The sequence below is a fragment of the Xenopus laevis genome, chromosome 8S (genome assembly GCF_017654675.1).
Source record: "Xenopus laevis strain J_2021 chromosome 8S, Xenopus_laevis_v10.1, whole genome shotgun sequence".
Taxonomy (NCBI): domain Eukaryota; kingdom Metazoa; phylum Chordata; class Amphibia; order Anura; family Pipidae; genus Xenopus; species Xenopus laevis.
This window is the reverse complement of record NC_054386.1, coordinates 4,436,377-4,456,307: the sequence shown is the minus strand read 5'-3', so window position 1 is coordinate 4,456,307 and position 19,931 is coordinate 4,436,377. Positions and strand designations below refer to the sequence as shown.

The window sequence follows — 19,931 nt, the reverse complement described above, 5'->3', positions numbered from 1 at the left end:
TATTACTGTATGGAGAATAACATAGCCTACCAGTGTTAATCACAGAGAGACAATTTTAAGTAACTGCTTTCCATAGACAATTAGAGAAAGCTGCACACCTACCGTATGGAAATTGCCCTGCAATATCATAATTTGTAAGTTCTCACCTGTGCCATGTAGATACAATAAAGTTCCGGATATTGGCCAAACTAATTGGCCCACCAAATATCTCTTTAAGCTGATCATGGCTGTCTGAATAAGAGGTTGTCAGTGGGGAAACGTAAATAGGGTATCCAATAGGTTGGTCACATGAGGAATTGATCATATTCCTGAGAGCCTGTTTAGCATTTTGGATGCTTCCTCTTTCAGGGTTCCGATTACGAAGGAAAACCAACTCTTGCTGCTGACCAGCCCATAAGCCCCGCACACACTCCTTGTTTACCTGGGAAGCAAGAGGAGAAATGCTACTCAGAGCAGTCATTTTGCAGATTGCTTTAAATAAAGTTTTGTTCCCCTTTATACTGCCCACCCTGAAACTACATTTTTTTTGCCTTCAGTAACTTCCATTGCCCTGTACCATGGGCAAGAACGTTGAGATTGGCAGCACTGAAAATAATACAATGAATGTCAATGACCTGTGTATTCTTTGCCCGTCGTACAGGAAACAGTAACCTTGCAAAACAATGATCATGACAAAATAATCATGGGGTGGATCAATGTAAGGGGGAAGGAAGGCTTTAGAAAATATAAAATGATGCAGTTTGGGAAGGGGCCTGTGTTTTATACGTGCTGTTGTGTTGCTGGTATAAAGGAGTCTTTACTGGAGTGACAGCTAGCAACAGAGCAATATGCAAAATGTTTCATTGTCTGGGTGGGTGAGTGTTAGGTTGCCTATCTTTAAAAAGTTTAAAGGGATCCTGTCATCGGAAAACATGTTTTTTTCAAAACACATCAGTTAATAGTGCTGCTCCAGCAGAATTCTGCACTGAAATCCATTTCTCAAAAGAGCAAACAGATTTTTTTATATTCAATTTTGAAATCTGACATGGGGCTAGACATATTGTCAATTTCCCAGCTGTCCCTGGTCATGTGACTTGTGCCTGCACTTTAGGAGAGAAATGCTTTCTGGCAGGCTGCTGTTTTTCCTTCTCAATGTAACTGAATGTGTCTCAGTGGGACCTGGGTTTTTACTATTGAGTGCTGTTCTTAGACCAGGCAGTTATCTTGTGTTAAGGTCCCCATAGACGCGACGATTCTTCTTGCCGAACGACCGATTTTAGGGAAGCCCGACCAATCCTTCGAAATTATCGTGCGGTTAGTGGTATTCGAACGATCGTACATCTTACAATTTTTCGGCCGACATCTGTCGGGAAATTGATCGGCCAGGTCAAAAAATCTTTGTCGGTCCCAGTGCAATCTCTCTATGTTTGCAGGGCCAAGCAGGCAGCTCCCCTTTGTTTTCCTGGTAAATTGGTCTTTTTAGTTGATGGTAGATTCGTACGATCGTACGATCGTTCTGAGAAGATCGTGGTCTCACGATCAGGATCTGATCTTTTAAAAATCTCAACATCTATGGCCAGCTTTAGGGAGCGGTTATCTGGTTGCTTTCCCATTGTTCTTTTGTTTGGCTGCTGGGGGGGGGGGGGAAAGGGAAGGGGGTGATATCACTCCAACTTGCAGTACAGCAGTAAAGAGTGATTGAAGTTTATCAGAGCACAAGTCACATGACTGGGGGCAGCTGGGAAACTGACAATATGTCTAGCCCCATGTCAGATTTCAAAATTGAATATAAAAAAATCTGTTTGCTCTTTTGAGAAATGGATTTCAGTGCAGAATTCTGCTGGAGCAGCACTATTAACTGATTCATTTTGAAAAAAATGTTTTTTTCCCAAGACAGTATCCCTTTAAATATTTTTAGAAAAACGGTTTACAACATATACAAAAAAATGTGTTAAATGACAGCGCCATTCTATGTTGTATAACAATGGTCTTGAGTAGAATCATATTTGACTATGTATTGTATTAGGGCATTGGCCTATCGGCACACACTCTAAGCAGATTTTGGCACAAAAATGAATACTTTCGAATTTCTTTGCAGGTAGAGAAAAAGTTTACTGTGCCACTGGCATTATTGTGGATACTGCAGTTCATACCACATCGGACGTGGAAAAAAAAAAATTAAAAAGTCAGTTTTATTAAGTGAATTTTCTGAATGTTGGTCAGTTAAAAAAAAAAAAGAAGACGACATATTGCTTGTTTGTTTTACAATGGTATCTTTGATCATCTCTAGGATCTGAAAAAGTTATCACTGGTAAGCGTAAGTACTTAACAAGAAACTATATCTTACTTGAGTTTGTCATTGGATAAGTGAAGCAATGCTCTCGCTCTCTTTATATGTATATATTTATGCCCACACTATGCTACACATGTTACCGTCTGGGGAAAAAAAAGGCACCGGATACTTATACTTTGTCAAGTCTTAAAGAAAGAAGTATGAGTTCTCATTTATAAGAGGTGCAAAGTAAAGAATTATTGTCTTAGTAAAGACTTATTTATTTTCCAAGAATAGCCGTATATACTACACCCAATTAACCGTGTATTTTTTATTTTTTTTGCAGAGAGTGTGGAAACTATTCCATGGGCAGCAAAGTATGAGAATTTCTGCCGCATATTGCTTCTTAGTTTTGAGAGAATGAATATATTATATATATTATTTTTCTATAAATTGTATTTTATTTATTTACAGAGAACAACAAATGTACATGATGTTTTAAAAGACAATGGTATAGCTATTTAAATAAGGCAGTGAGGATAAATACAAATTTAAGTGCTAGAAGGTCCAGTAGTTGGGATGAGGTCCCTGCTCTGAAGAGCTTATAATCTATTAAATAAGGGCAAGCTATAATTTTTTATATTCATATACATGCAGAAAATCATTACAGCATCACCAACAAATAGACTCACCTTAATGACTCTAAAACTTAGATAACGTTTATTTAACATGATGATCTTGTATTCGTTGGTTCCATCATCCATCACATGACGCAGTGCAAGAAGTGAAGGAGAGTTGGAAAGAACAGCACTCCTCCATGCTGGATCTCCCTCATGCGCAATAACAAGGTTCTGCTCATGAGACATGATGGCTTCATACAAAACTGCAGGATCTTCATACTCATCAGGAGATGTGAAGTGGTCCTTAAAGAGAAAAAACATCTCCATCACGGCCCCTTGAACGGGGAGTACGGGTCGCCTATCACTGGTGGGTGGCATTTAAAAAACAAAAACTATCCCCAACCTTGCACCTTCTGTTGGGGGTTATATATTTTGGCAAAGGTGCTCTTTAACGCTGATGAAAATAAGTTGTACTGGTTGTACAGCTTTTTTGGAGAATACAGAGAATTTGTACCACTTTATTAATGCAGAACAAAACTAAATAAACTAAAAAGTTGCATCTTGTATAATTCTGAGGATTTAGACAAAAATGAAGAGGCAGTTAGCAGACTAAACAGGAATAGGGGCATCAGTGGGGGTACAATTTGTCCAGGGGACGAGCCCAGTCTGACTTAACCCCGCACACTGTACTCTACCAATCAGTTTGTCCCAAAGAAGCTATCACAGGAACAACAACTAACTAAACAGGCAGAACCGGTTAACCAGGGAACTATTTTGGTTGAGACCAACGTAGGCAACAGCTCATCCTAAGGTGGGGAGCAAGTTCTCTCTGTCGTCTTAGGGGGACACAGGAAACAAATAGAGACTTAAAGCAGTCCCAGAACAGCTGGGTGGGGATGAGGATAGTTTGATGTTGCAGCATTAACTCAGCACTATTTGTGCTCAATGGAGGCCTTGGCTGAGGAGAATGTGTCAGTTGTGAACACAGAAGAGTTCTGACTACATGCAGACTGTGAAGTCATCGTTCTTAGGATCCGGGCACAGCAAGGGTACCACAATCTCCTGGTTTAAGTGGAATAAAGACACTACCTTGGGTAGAAAGGTTGAGAGTGTATCAAGCGCCTGGTAGGCTCGAAACGTTGCCTTCTTGCATATGGGCTTAATAAATTTTCATCTTTGAACACTACTGCAAAAAGACTCAGTGTGCTGCTGGCATTTTTCTGGATATTGATTTGACCCGGTGACAGGAGTGGGTCTCACAGTACAGCACCTGGCACTACAAAAGTCTGATTTGGGGAGGTGAGCGCTCCACATAAGTGAGCATGACAGGTGACAAAAGTGATGCACTGTAAATTCAATTTGTAATCCCCACACCCAAGAGATATGTTATAATAAACAAAAAAACCAAATAGCAACACTCCAAAGCCAACAGAGATGGAAGAGAAGGGGTGGTTCACCTTTAAAACTCTTAGTATATTATAGAAAGGATTATTCTAAGAAAATTTTCAATTGGCCCTCGTTTTCTCTTGCCTTTTTCTTCTGCCCCTGCTTGGGTTTTATTGACCCAATCACCAAAACAAATGCTTACAAATGAATTGTTATTGCAACTTTTTGTACTCTTCTTTCTATTCAGGCCCAATCCTGTTCACCTTCCAGTCTTTTAATCAAATCAATGCATGGTTGCTAGGGTAATTTGAATGTGAAAATTTCCGCACCTCCCTCGCCTTTCCTATGTCAATTCCTGCTAGATGGTGCAAAACTCTCTAGACGGTCGGCACACGTCAATCATAGAAATTACAGCAGAATGGAAGAGAGCAGCACAACACCATTTTGTTGCAGGTGGGGAGCTCCCCATTTATTTTTCACCACAAGAAAATCAACGTTTCGGGGGGGGGGGGGGTTCACCCACCCTTCATCAGGATGAAGGGTGGGTGAAAACCCCCCGAAACGTTGATTTTCCTGTGATGAAAAATAAATGGGGAGCTCTAATTCCATTTGAAAGGATAATTCAACTTGAGGGTTGTACAAGCTTTTGGCAAGTAAGAAAACATGACAACGGTAAGAATACCTGATGAAGTTTAAGGGACATGCGGATGCCAGGAACCACAACTTTTCTTAAAAGCTCCATATCAGCAAAAATCCACTCATCACGGAGAGACGATATGCGGAAATCTCCCTTAAACAAGGCATGTAGACCATAAAGAAATGACTCCAAATTGCTGTAAGAGGAGTACAATGACATGAATTAGCATTCAAACAAACAGGAATCGTGTAATTCAAAGCCATTTGATATCTTTTAGGGCAGAGACAGACGCGAAGATTCGGGGAGATTTAGTCGCCTGGAGACTATTTGCTTCTTCTTCAGGCGACTTATATCCCCGAAAAGCCTTTCAACTGGCTAGATTGTAAATCGCCGGAGCGCATCGTTTTCCGAAAGTTGCCCAAAGTTGCCTCACGAGGAAACTTCGGAAAACAAGCGATCCGAGTGCCATCCCACTAGCGATTTACATTCTAGCCGGTGGGAAGGCTTTAAGGGGAGATTAGTCACCCCTTCTTCTCATTCTTCTTCTTTTCATTTAAAACTTTAAGAATATGTTTTACTAGTGAAAGTTGCCAGAGTGAAGATTTAATTGTTCAGGTTACTGTGGCAAAACCCCCAGGTAATCAGTAGAGTGATTAGGAACCACCAAAATCACTTAAGATTTGACCCATTTGTACTGCCTTTTTAGCTTGCAAAATGACTTCACTAAAAAGTGCCAAACATTCAGTGGAATGATTAGAATCAATGGAACTAGATGTGAGAAACACAAAAAATGGTGGATATGACTTACCTGGACATGTGATGAGAAGCTGTACCAAGTGCTCTTCTCCCCAAAATGCACAGGCCATAACAAAGTGTTACCAAAGGTGAATCCTTTTCAGCATCAAGAGGCTACAAAAAAAACCCCCAAAACATTTAGATTAGAAACTATGGTGCGCAAGTTGCTAGACGGATTTTGACTTTAAAAAGATAGTATAAGTATATCACCTATTCAACCTAAGTTAAAAAAAATAGGAATTGAGCTAAATATACTTTTTACTTGTTTTATTTCTCAGCTAAACAGGGAATTTGAAGCTCTTGCATGTTTGATAACCACTGTACAACTGCCATCCTTTCAGGGTGAAGACACACAGAGCTACTAGTTGCAGCTACAAAAGACAACAGTGATAATTGGCTTTGTGAAGATACTACATAGCAGAGACAATGCTGACTATTGTCTGTAGCACGGTATTTTTGGCATTTTGTAGAAACAAGTAGCTGCCTGCCATAGGAAATACTAAAAAGTGCGTCTGCTAAAACAAAGCAAAGCCAATTATCAGAATTTTTTTGTAGCCGTGACAAGTATATGCTACTTTTAGCTCTATGTGTCTTCACACTGGGAGATTCGGGGAGATTTAGGTGCCCGGCGACTAATCTTCTCTTCTTTGGGGCGACTAATCTCCCCGAACTGCTTTTCCCTGCCTTCCGCCTGCTAGAACGAAAAATTGCCAGCGTCATGGCATTCGCGGCGCTTTGTTTTTCGAAGTCGCCCGAGGCAACTTCGGGCGACTTCGGAAAACGAAACACGAGTGCCATGCCGCTGGCGATTTTTCATTCTAGCAGGCGGAAGGCAGGGGAATGCAGTTCGGGGAGATTAGTCGCCCCAAAGAAGAGGCGATTAGTCACCGGGCACCTAAATCTCCCCGAATCTCCCAGTGCGACCTTACCTTTTCTTTCCAAACTGACCAATTTCTTAGCAGGAATAAATTAGGCAGGGGGGTTATTTCTGCACTGGTAACCTTATTATCTACCTTGCAAGGAGCAAACAGAGCAAAATTTGCCTTATTTTGCTCAATAAATTACAAAAATTATTAAACCAAAAGGCAAAAACAAAATGTACCCTAATCAGCTAACTGTTGAAAATGGACTATACTGCCCCTATAAAACAGTAGACTATTCTTAATTCAATAAAATGTCATTCCCTGGGCATCGCAGTTATAACATATTATCAGATATAAGTATTGGCCTTTATGCATACCTTCTCCCTTCTAGAGGAACAGTACTTAATCCAGTTAAGGTAACTTGCACAGAAGCTCTCCCGGGAAATGCCAGCTAAGCGAAGGTCATAGTCTTCATCAATATTAGGGTTGAAAGTTGGATCTACATCCACATAACAATGGTCAGAACATTGCCGAAGACCTTCCTGCATTGTCTCGTTTGCTAACCACTCCTCTAGTTTGGAAGATGCAGTCACATAGTATATAATGCCCTGAAAAAAAAAATATATATATATTTGTGTGTCTGTGTTTGTGTATATATTATATTTGTATAAATATATTTATATTAATAGATCTATATCAGGGGGAAAAGATTCAATTGTGGCAGAAGCAGATTTTTCCATTATGCACAAGTGCTCTCTCTTGGGTTTTATCAAAAGTTTATTTGTCACATTGTCCAAGTCCTAAGAAATGTTGTCAAAAACCTAATAACTATACACACAGTCCAGGAAAGCATTGCACCTATCAGAGCTTATTGCCACTTAAAGTGGACCTGTCACCCAGACACAAAAATCTGTATAATAAAAGTCCTTTTCAAATTAAACATGAAATCCAATTTAAATTTTTTATTAAAGTATTTATAGCTGTTGTAAACTCATTTAAAAATCTCAGCTGTCAATCAAATATTGTCTGCCCCTCCTCTATGCCTTAGGCAATTACTTTCCATTCAGCACTTCCTACATGTCACTGCTCTCCCCACATTCCCCCTTTCTCTTTATCGTTTAATTGTGTAACCAGGACATGGGGATGGACATCAGGTCCCCCATTCTGGTGCACAAACAAGATTCTGAGATGATACAAGACTTGTCTTAATAACAGTGTCCACAAAATGGCTCCTGCCTGTTTGCTATAATTATTTATTCACAGACTGAAGGAAACAAGATTCAAATAATTTATAGAGTCTAATTAAAGTTAATTTTGCTAGACTAATGTGATAAAATAGGATTTTGAATATTTTTTTTTGGGTGACAGGTCCCCTTTAAAGGACCTTTTCAGATGAAAATGCCCACTACAAAGATATCATGCCACTTAAACAAAGCAAAGAAGTAGGGTTGAATTAGTGTTTTTATTGGTTATAACTGACCGTAAATAATAGCATTCCCCTGATTACACACACCTACATATCAGTGGAGGATACATTATCCTTGCTATATAAAAACTTACATTGTAAGGGGGCAGGGACTTTTTTCATTTGAACATGTGCTGTGAATCAGCAGAAAACAAGATGGGGAGCTACTTGGGGCATAATTGAAGGCATATACCTCCACTGCTACAGGATCCAAAATATAATGCCCACCTTCTTCTTTGTCAATCTTAAAGGGGATCTGTCACCCTAAGAAATACCTCCAAATCCTATTTCGTGATGTTAATGAAGCAAAATAAACTTCACTTACACTATACAAATGATATAAATCTTATTTATTTTAGTCTTGGTATTTACAATCTCTTGAAACAGGAAGCAGCCATTTTGCGGACACTGTTATTAAAGGGATACTGTCTTGTCATTTTCAAAATGAATCAATTAATAGTGCTGCTCCAGCAGAATTCTGCACTGAAATCCATTTCTCAAAAGAGCAAACAGATTTTTTCATATTTAATTTTGAAATCTGACATGGGGCTAGACATTTTGTCAATTTCCCAGCTGCCCCAAGTCATGTGACTTGTGCTCTGATAAACTTCAGTCACTCTTTACTGCTGTACTGCAAGTTGGAGTGATATCACCCCCTCCCTTTCCCCCCCTCCAGCAGCCAAACAAAAGAACAATGGGAAGGTAACCAGATAGCAGCTCCCTAACACAAGATAACAGCTGCCTGGTAGATCTAAGAACAACACTTAATAGTAAAAATCCATGTCCCACTGAGACACATTCAGTTACATTGAGAAGGAAAAACAGCAGCCTGCCAGAAAGCATTTCTCTCCTAAAGTGCAGGCACAAGTCACATGACCAGGGGCAGCTGGGAAATTGACAAAATGTCTAGCCCCATGTCATATTTCAAAATTGAATATAAAAAAATCTGTTTGCTCTTTTGAGAAATGGATTTCAGTGCAGAATTCTGCTGGAGCAGCACTATTAACTGATTCATTTTGTAAAAAATACCCATGACAGTATCCCTTTAAGGAAAGTTTGGCATCATGCCAAAATTGTGTTTATTCGCCAGAATAGGGCACCTGGTGCCAATGCACTGGCTTCACAACTAGATTATGAGGAGGGAGGGGGAATGTGGAGTGCGCAGTGACATCTCGGAAGTGCAGAATCAAAAGTAAAAGTAATTCCCAGCCCCCCAGAGACATAGAGGAGGGGCAGGCAATATATGATTGACAGCTGATATTTTTTAAACATGTTTACAACAGGTATGGATGTTTTAATAAAAAAAATAATTTGGGTTTCATGTTTAATTTGAAAAGGACTTATTATACAGCTTTTTACGTCTGGGTGACAGTTCCCATCAGGACTCAATCACGACAAAAAACAAATGACATTTTTTTTTAAAAAAATAGAAGCATGAGAAACAGTTCAAACCTTAACATAATAGGTAGTGAGGATTCTGCGAAGGTCGAACACTTGAAGCATAGAGGCTGCACTATTGTCAGTGATGCTGTAACCTTCAAGAACATACTTTGTAACCAAGACTTCCCATGCCAACCAGCGCTGTCCAAAAGCAGCATTGAAGGAAAGCATATGTGGAATATGTCCAGGCTCGCAACAGCAAAAGCCTTCATCTTCCTCTACGCCCTCAGTAATTGCTTCAACTTCACGCTGCTGGCAGTAAGTACCTAGGTTGAGAAACAATAGTTATAAAGCAACATTAGTACCTAGTTTTCCAACAACCCCTTAGCCACCAAGAGTTCAAGTCCACAAACACTTATTAGAGAAGTTATGGCAGTAGAAAAGCAGACGCTATCCAATCACCTTAAAGGGATACTATCATGGGAAAAAACAATTTTTTCAAAATGAATCAGTTAATAGTGCTGCTCCAGCAGAATTCTGCACTGAATCCATTTCTCAAAAGAGCAAACAGATTTTTTTATATTCAATTTTGAAATCTGACATGGGGCTAGACATATTGTCAATTTCCCATCTTCCCCAAGTCATGTGACTTGTGCTCTGATAAACTTCAATCACTCTTTACTGCTGTACTGCAAGTTGGAGTGATATCAACCCCTCCCTTTTTCCCCCCAGTAGGCAAACAAAAGAACAATGGAAAGGTAACCAGATAGCAGCTCCCTAACACAAGATAACAGCTGCCTGGTAGATCTAAGAACAACACTCAATAGTAAAAACCCATGTCCCACTGAGACACATTCAGTTACATTGAGAAGGAAAAACAGCAGCCTGCCAAAAAGCATTTCTCTCTTAAAGTGCAGGCACAAGTCACATGACATGGGGCAGCTGGGAAATTGACAAAATGTCTAGCCCCATGTCAAATTTCAAAATTGAATATAAAAAAATCTGTTTTTTTTTTTAATATATGTCATGAGGTTAAGTTGCAAATATAGTTTAGTGAAGTAGTCAGGTAAAGGTACAATAAATAACTGGTATCCCAGCATACACAAACAAATGTTGGGCCCAAATGGAGATACATATTTCTTGGTGATAACTGCTCATGAGACACTTCCTAATGTCTCGTTGCAATTTGCAAAAAAAAAAAAAGAAAATAAAGCTTAGAAAGAACCAATTTAACATGTAAATGAACTATTACCTCTGAACTCTAGTCCTCTTAGCTGGAAGGTTACCAGGCCGTTGCCTATTTCAATAAGGTGCACCAAGGCATTGAGATAATCGGAGGCCAGAATAAAGCAATCCCCAGTATTGTAATTTCCCCAGCGGCCAAGCAACAGGTCACCACACAAACTATGCTGAAGGGAGCGTGTGAGATGCTCATAAAATATGGAATTCAAGTTGTTGTCATCTGAACCTAGAGAAAAGTCACCATTAATAAAAGGTCATTAAAAATCAGAAAATTTCACCCAAAACTAAAACTACTCCACTTGTAGATAATCCACACAGCGTATCCCACTTGTTCCTTAATACGTAAATTATGTACAGATGGATTATCCACCTAGAGACCAGCATACTTGCATTTAGAAAAAATATAAACCACATTTTTTAAACTATGTAAAAAACAAAAAAAACAAAAAAAAAAAAAAACACACTGACCTGCCCACTGAAATGGTCTGTTTTTTTTTATATTTGAATCTTTTAATAATTCACAGATTAAAGAAAGTGTTTAATCACAGTTTTAAATAACTCTAAAACCACTAAAATTCAAATGTTGATAAATGGCCCTCGGAGTATTGAGTGTTTTTTCCCATATGTTTAGGGTTTACATTTACTTCTGTAATGCCCACTGAAACATACGGGGATTGGTAATTTCACAGACTTTTTAGAGCTCCTAAACTAGTTGTTCTGACGATTTTTATATTTTTGTTTTTCCAAGGGTTTTGGATTTTTTTTTTTCACTAGTAATTGTCCGAAAAACTCTAATTTAATTTTTTTCGGGACAATTGCTATATATATAAAATCCGAAAGCCCTGAAAAGTTCAAGTGGAATTAGAAATTCGAATGTTCGTAAATAGGCCCCTTACTATCAAGAACATCAAAAATGCAATTGAATTTAAAAAAAAAAAAAAAAGTGGAATACCTGGATTTCTGTCAAGCTGAGAGGCTAATCGTGTGTTCGAGTGGTCAACTCTCTTTGTACTATAGAGACGAATTGCAATAAATCAGACAATCCATATTTAAAAATGTACCCAGATTCAAATTAAGGCACCCATTACATATTAGCTTATTGTGCCAACTGATTAGAAAAAGTAGAGCATGAGATTACTACAAGGTGAGTATAAAAGAGATGCTTTCTTCCAATGTTACTGCCCATTATTGCTATTTCTTTATTAACAGTTAAAGATGCTGCTGATCATTGCCAACAACTAACTTTTTTCAAACATATTCAGTATATCACAGCAAATCCAGTAGCACAAACTATGGTGTTTCAACATGTGGCCAACAGGATAGAAATAAAAGCTGTATTAAGCCAAAAGTACTGTGTTCTTTCAAATGTTTCATGAGAACTTACTTGTAGTCTCTCTCCCAAAACTTGACAGGGCGTACATATGATGTAATAAAGATTGCACTCCCCAAGAAAGGGTTCAGGGGAGTAGAGAACAGCGCAGAAATAATCGCCTGTACAAACAGCATTGCAGAGTCTAAGAGTCAAAGTGGTTAAGGATGTGACTAGGCAAAAGATAAATCAGACATAGTTCACAGACAAAAGGCTTTAACTCATTACTCCAACAATCCGAATTTGAGGCAACTGCTGTTCCAGGTATATCACTACAGCACAATAGATTTCCAACTAACTGGCTGCCTATAGCAATAATAAAGGTGGACAGGACAGCAAATAATAAAGGTGGACAGGACAGCACAAATTGGGCTCATTTACTGAATGAGCCACTGGACAATCAGTTGGCATGTTGTACAGTTTGTACATGTTGATGTCCAATATGTATTGTTTCCACTAAACAAGTCGCAGGCCCATAGTAAAATAAGGCCATTGACTCATATTATCCCTGGTGGGCCGATCACCAATGGATAATATATCACAGGATTGGTCTTTTCACCAAAAATCAATGGACCTTTTAGACCTTTGGCCAATTGCTACTCACAGGAACTCCTTTCCTATCAATATGAATATTGGCTGAGTTTTGATTGCGGATATTCAACATACAGTAAATAATTGATCAATAAAAAATGTTAAATTGGACTTGTCACACACACATAAATAATATTACAATGTATGGCTAGAGAAACAGCCGAAAGAAACGTTTAAAAATTTACATAAAGAAATCAGAATACCATGTGAATTGTAAACCTAAAAGACGAAACCTTTATTCAAATACCAAGAAATTATATTCACAACTATTAGTTGAGGTCTGACGGATGTCAGAAAAAACAAAAATTATTTTAGAAAAGAAAAAGAAACCCCACCAATTGTTATGATTCTAAAATTGGCCAGAAATACTGCAACGTGATTTATTACACTTGTTTACTGACAACAATTCATAGAGAATTGTAATAGAATTAATAAAGTGCTAGTGCTGCTATAAATTCATCCATAATTAGAAAAATTCATGGATTTAAGTAAAGTGCTGTGCAATAAATTAGAATATTAGACCCCAAAGAAAAAAATCAATTAAAAATATATATAGAAAAATGACCAACTTTAGGTAGTGGGTTAGCAATTGAAGTCACAATCCATAAATTTAGATTACAGAAAATAGAAAAAATAGATGGCGAGACCACGGACGCAAATCACGCGAGAGGCAAGATCAGTGATGCGCATTGCGGAAGTCTATTTCTACACGCACACCGGGTATGCTCGCCATTCTCGCCTTGACAAAGCTATTCAGCGAAACGTACGTCGGCGTTTTTAGTGATCCTCTTGTGGTCAAATTGAATTTTTGCCAAATCGATCTATAGGAAATATTTGGGCTGGGTTTTTCAACGGAAGTGGGGGCAAGAGAGCTCGGGGTCTAATCCTTCTTTATTCTATACAACCTCTTACAATCTTCCTTCCTTTCTAAGGGACCGACGGTTTGTGGCTTTTTAGGGATACCTAGCCTCTTAATAACACTTAGGGCAAGTTAAATACCAAGGCCACAGCCCCGGTTACCCTGTCCTGCCTTATCTTTGTGGTGTCCCAGGCTTTAGAAAAAATCAGGCAGTTAGTTTATGGGACAACTCCACCATCTATTTTTTCTATTTTCTGTAATCTAAATTTATGGATTGTGACTTCAATTGCTAACCCACTACCTAAAGTTGGTCATTTTTCTATATATATTTTTAATTGATTTTTTTCTTTGGGGTCTAATATTCTAATTTATTGCACAGCACTTTACTTAAATCCATGAATTTTTCTAATTATGGATGAATTTATAGCAGCACTAGCACTTTATTAATTCTATTACAATTCTCTTTGAATTGTTGTCAGTAAACAAGTGTAATAAATCACGTTGCAGTATTTCTGGCCAATTTTAGAATCATAACAATTGGTGGGGTTTCTTTTTCTTTTCTAAAAGAAATCAGAATACCACCATTTTTATACTAAAAGGTCATTTTATGGTGAAATGTGCTTGAAATAATATTAACAGTGATATAGATAGCAAATACACAGAATATCTTATAATGGATACGAGGTACAGCAAACGGCTGAGCAAAAGCATGGAATGCTGATCCCCACGTAATCTGCCAAGGAGCAATGTAAGTGTAGACAAAGCGGAGCTTGTAAAACAGTTCCCAGAGCTAGAACAAGAAAAAAAAACCAGAGTTATTCCATAAACCTCTGAAAGAAAACTCAAGCATTAGGTTTTTCAAGTTACCACTAAAATACAGGACTTGTTAGTACAAAGTGCCTTAAAAATATCCTCAATGCAGCAGGTGGATCATATGCTCGGTGCCCCTAACCTATCCCCCCTATGCAACAGGTATCTTACATACGCACATACTATAAGTGAGACGGCTGCAAATGAACATGATGATTAAGGAAACAATTTTAATAAGGATGCAGAAAAATGGCTGGCTATATGTCAAAAATATATTAAAGATAAATAAATGCATGCAAACGGTATACTATTGTGGAAATTATTACTTATGCCAGTGGCTAGTTTTCTTTTTTTCCTCTACATTTAATTTCTTTTAATAATTTTTCATTATGAGCCATCTGCCATAATACAGATATGCAAGGCTAAGCCTGAAGGTGGAGTATCAAACAAGACACTAAACTTTCTTAGCCCGATATCGTAGAACCCACAATAGTACATTAGGTTCACAGGCACCTTGATGTACACACTTTTTAGTGATCCAAAAACTGCTGTAAATTTTTTGAGAAATGGTGTACAGATGGAGGCGCACCCTTGAAAGCGATCTCCTCTATGTACAGATATATCAACTCCCCTACTTCCTTACTTGACACGAGATATATTCAGTCATGGGAAACAGAACTGGGGAGATCTCTTACTGATAAACAATGGAGTAAACTATGGGACAACCTTAGAAAATGTTCTAATAATACCATTTTACTAGAATCGGGTTACAAGGTTCTCTTCCGCTGGTATCTTACTCCTAACCGGTTAGCACTTATGTATCCGAATCTACATAATAAATGTTTTCTGGGATGCGATACGGTTGGAGATATGGCACACATCTGGTGGAATTGCCCTCGGCCGACCAGGTATTGGATTAGGGTGTATAATCTCATTTTTGGTGTTCTGAATGTGAATTTATTGAAAGATCCTTATGAGGCGTTAATGGGATCCCCACCACAAAATGTTACAACAGCGCAAAGGAAACTTATTAACAACATATTCTTGGCTGCTAGGCTGGTCCTGGCGAGATCTTGGAAGTCTCCGCAAATAAACTTTAATCTGCTAAAACCCAAAATAGACTGGATAATGGTAAACGAAAAGTTGACCGGTATTGCTCTCAACAGAGTTCCCATGTTTCTGAAAATATGGCAACCCTGGATAGACTACAGGTACGGTGGGATTCTCCCTACTCATTTGCCGACACTCTGACCATCCAGATATACCGTACAGTTGTTACCAATGGAAATGATAGGATGTTGACGTAAACCACCTTCTTACTTCAGTTATTTTCTCTTTTTTCATATTATTACTCAATTTGTATGATTTTAGTTTGGTTTGTATGTTGAACATATTGGTCAATTGTTGCATATGACATGCTTCATCGAGATACATGTTCCATCTGCTCCTTATGTATTGCACCATGCTATGTGATATACATGTCTAATGCACTCTGATATTCCTTTGTCTGTAACAAACGGTATCTCTTTCTTTTTGAAAAACAATAAAAAAAATTGACAAAAAAAAAACTGCTGTAAATTGAAAACATTCAGTACACCATGTAATATAAATGCACAACTGGAACTCTGCATTGTCTTCTTTTGTTGTCCCATTAAAGCAGCACACTGTTTAATAAGCTAAAAAAGATTGCCAATATAGTCTACCTTGCTGAAGAGGATTGACATGAAGAACAGATCGAGCAGTAGTTTTTCGGTAAACTCCTTGTAGTCAAAAGTAAAGAAGAGGACAGTGAAAATGACAGTGGCATACTGGCAGGTGGGGCTGCTAAAAGATGACCTCAGCAGCTTCATTCCGGCAATGGTGATCAACAGCGCACCAATTCTGCAATGGTAAAAGAAAAAAGAATTAGAAGAGGTCGACGTATTTCGAACACATTGATTCTTCAATGAAACATGAATGTGTGTATAACTTCTTCAGGTTCCAGCTTTGCCAATATAAGTTCCTTGACTGGGAAGTGTTCTGCACTCACTATATGTCCCTGTTTTGATTTGCATTTCTATTAGTGTTCCATATAAACAAAATGTTTTATTGACTTTGTTTTGATGCTCTGGTTTGCTTTCTCCAACAGTTAAAACCATGGAAAAATGATTGATTCTGGTCTATTAATATTTACATGTCTTTGGTCGTAGACATGGTGCTCCAAAGACAAAGTAAACTATATAAAGCTATTTAATGTTGGGTGTGTTTTACTTGGACTAAGAGGAGAGTGTCAAATTCGTTCTACTGTTTTATCTGGCCAAAGTAGATTAAGGGCTCGTAGCAATAAAATAAAAATCCTTTATAAAGCCATAAAATAAAAATCCATTATAAAGCCATTAAAGGAAAAATGTTTCTAATAAAGTTAGTTAGCCAAAAATGTAATGTATAAAGGCTGGAGTGACTGGATGTGTAACATAATAGCCAGAACACTACTTCCTGCTTTTCAGCTCTCTAACTCTGAGTTAGTCAGTGACTTGAAGGGGGGCCACATGGGACATAACTGTTCAGTGAGTTTGCAACTGATCCTTAGCATTGAGCTCAGATTCAAAAACAGTTATGACCCATGTGGGCCCCCCTCAAGTCACTGATTGGTTACTGCCTGGTAACCAATCAGTGGAAACCAAGTGAGCTGCAAAGCAGGAAGTAGTGTTCTGCCTATCATGTTACACATCCAGTCACTCCAGCCTTTATACATTACATTTTTGGCTCACTAACTATATTAGATACATTTTTTATTTTGCACAGCCCATCTATTCAACCAGTTTTTTTTTAAGCTGAACTGTTCCTTTAATGGCTTTATAAAGGAATTTTATTTTATGGCTTTATAAAGGATTTTTAATTTTATGGCTTTATAAAGGATTTTTATTTTATTGCTAAGAGATATTAATTTGCAAGCAATTAGCGTAAACCACAGATAAATAACTAACAGAGCAATGAATGGGGGAAGAATATCATAATCAAAGTGTAAATCACAAGTCAACATAACAAAAGAACTTACTCTACATCCAGATTTTTAGGGCTGACTATATCCTTAGCACCAATGCTAAGCTCATTGAGAACTATGAGAGGATAAATAATGTTCTTCTCAAGAAACAGCAGCCAGACGTGAGCCTTCTCAAACCACATCAGATGAGCAGCATCTAACAAAGTACAAAATGCAAGGCTAAACAATCAAATTGGTACTATTTACAAATAAATGCAGTAAAGGTGATGAATGATGTAACAATTTAATATGTTCATTGTAACCAGATACTTCATCAGAAACTAAATAAATTACGTAATTAGCTGTGCTGGGTTTGAATATCTGTCCCTGAACAGAGTTTTTTTCTTGAATAAATAATCATGCTTCTTTAGACCAGATGACAACTTTGATTTGGTTCATTTGCATATGCAAATTTGGGTTCAGATTCCGTTCAGGATTTGACTAAATATTTCCTGGGGGATTCTGTATTCTACAATTGTGGATTTGCCGCATCCTTCGTTTTCCAATTGTGCTTGTTTATTACAAGGCAATGGCAACACATTTCATTTTGCTTGTTTGGTTTGCAGAAGTGCACACAAACCCTGAACACAAAAAAACAACATGTGAAGAGGTTTTTTTTTCCCTGGTGTTTAGCTTTGGTATCTGCTTCTGTGGATACAAATCAAAAGTCCATTTTAAAATATTACATATAACTAGTGCTCATTTATAGAAATAAATAAATATAAGATGTCTGTTAACTGTAAACATTTTGCAACGTTCTAGTTTAAAGTTTGCCATTCTGAGCAAGTTTAGAGTCATCATGAAAGCTACTTACTTCGGACTTCAAATTGGTAATATTCCTTTGTTTTCAGCAGCGGGTGGGAGAAGCAGTGCCAAGGAAGCTGCTTCCGTACTTGTGGTAGAATGTAGTGAGTAAGGAGTCCAACAGAACCAACTAGTGCATAGAGTACGTAGCTCAGAACCGGCTGTAAAGCAATAATCAACATAATCAAGTTATTTTACAAGAAACTTCTGCTCCAACTTAAACTTGATGCAAGCCACAAGCAAAGGCTACCTATCAAAGACCAACAACAGCTTCTACATTCATGCCTTTCAGTACCAACACTTTCAATCTATGACCATTTGGTCTCCATTTTTTTTGGGTAATACGGATTTGAAATTGTTCATATTTGTTTTGTAGACCTCCAGTGACCACACACTGCTTTCAGTGACAATTAAAACAGCAAAGCAAATCAACTGGAAGATTTATAACACAAATCTAGCTTCCCAAACGAATTAAAATGCTGTCCTGTTGTTGGATTCAAATTCCAGGTTGGAAAGTAGGGATGCACTGAATCCACTATTTTGTATTAGGCAAATCCTTTGTGGAAGTTAGGCCGAATACTGAAGCAAATCCAAATTTGCATATGCAAATTAGGGGCGGGAAAGGAAAACGTGGAAAAAAATTGATTTACTTCCTTGTTTTGTGATAAAAAGTCACGTGAAATCCCGCCCTGCCCACAATTTGCATATGCAAATTAGGATTTGGTTCCGCCAGGCACAAGGATTCAGCCGAATCCTGCTGAAAAAGACCAAATCCTGGCTGAATCCGGAAACTAATCCTGGATTCGGTGCATCCCTATTGGAAAGCAGTAGAACAGAAAAATTTAATATTTAAAGAATCATTTTATAATATCCAAACATTCAGTAGTGTTTGAGTCTCCCACTTAAACCATATTTATTTGGACTGTGTACACAGACTAAAAAAAACCCACTGATATGTTGCTAAGACTTCACAGAACAATTAAAATATTTAAAGGTTACTTTTCCCATTATATAGTATTTGGGTCATGAAAAGACAGACCAGTTTATGAAAAATTGTTGCACTTAAGTGACCATGACAATGAATTGAATAACTCCTTATTTCGCTACAAATTTTAGAAGTATAAAATATGCCCTGCAGCAGGAATCCCATGAGGATTATATTCTATTTTGTTGGATCTTACAAACTATAAAGTGCAAAATACTTTGACTAAAATAATAAAAATATAATTATACAAAATATGATAGGCTAACTAGCTTAGAAGGAGAGTATTGTTTTATTGTCCTTTTTTTAATTTCTTTCTTTCCATGTTATACAGCAGCGCATAAAATGCCAAGGGCATAACGGATACAGTTAACCAATACACAGTATCAATATAAATGGCTGGACAAAACAGATCATATACCCCAATTATGTGGGTTACCCCAATGCAAGAAATTGCTGTACTTTGACAAATTTGTAATGCTGTAAAATGTTGTTCAGCAGCTCTCTGAATGCATTTTAAGTAACCAGATCTCTGAAAATGCAAATTGGAGAGCTGTTAAATAAAATGCTAAATAACTCAAAAACCTTAGATGATAAAAAATTAAATGCATGGATTTGAATCAGAGACTGGAATATGAGTCTAAACAGAAAGATGCGTAATACAAGGTAGCAATAACAATACATGTCTAGGCTTACAGAGCATTTGTTTTTATAGATGGGGTCAGTGACCCCCATTTGAAAGCTGGAAAGTGTTGAAATAGTGAGAAGGCATATAATTCAAATAAATGATGAACAAATGAAAATTTGCTTAGAATTGGACATTCTGTAACATACTAAAAATTAACAAAAGTGAAC

At 37.7% G+C, this 19,931-nt stretch overlaps 1 protein-coding gene across 11 annotated transcripts in view; it reads right to left on the bottom strand.

Annotated features, from left to right (window-relative positions):
- Nucleotides 1-19,931, bottom strand: part of pcnx1.S (pecanex 1 S homeolog) — a 75,910-nt gene that overhangs the window by 7,922 nt on the left and 48,057 nt on the right. For all 11 annotated transcript variants that reach the window (XM_041574900.1, XM_041574901.1, XM_041574902.1 and 8 more), the window contains 13 exons: nucleotides 18,105-18,255; nucleotides 17,306-17,447; nucleotides 15,972-16,149; nucleotides 14,140-14,248; nucleotides 12,024-12,153; nucleotides 11,592-11,650; nucleotides 10,650-10,865; nucleotides 9,470-9,723; nucleotides 6,930-7,160; nucleotides 5,703-5,803; nucleotides 4,940-5,090; nucleotides 2,944-3,174; nucleotides 147-421 (listed from right to left, as the gene is read on the bottom strand). In XM_041574900.1, coding sequence (XP_041430834.1) covers nucleotides 147-421; nucleotides 2,944-3,174; nucleotides 4,940-5,090; nucleotides 5,703-5,803; nucleotides 6,930-7,160; nucleotides 9,470-9,723; nucleotides 10,650-10,865; nucleotides 11,592-11,650; nucleotides 12,024-12,153; nucleotides 14,140-14,248; nucleotides 15,972-16,149; nucleotides 17,306-17,447; nucleotides 18,105-18,255 — 2,228 coding nt within the window. The remainder of the gene's footprint in view (nucleotides 1-146; nucleotides 422-2,943; nucleotides 3,175-4,939; nucleotides 5,091-5,702; nucleotides 5,804-6,929; nucleotides 7,161-9,469; nucleotides 9,724-10,649; nucleotides 10,866-11,591; nucleotides 11,651-12,023; nucleotides 12,154-14,139; nucleotides 14,249-15,971; nucleotides 16,150-17,305; nucleotides 17,448-18,104; nucleotides 18,256-19,931) is intronic.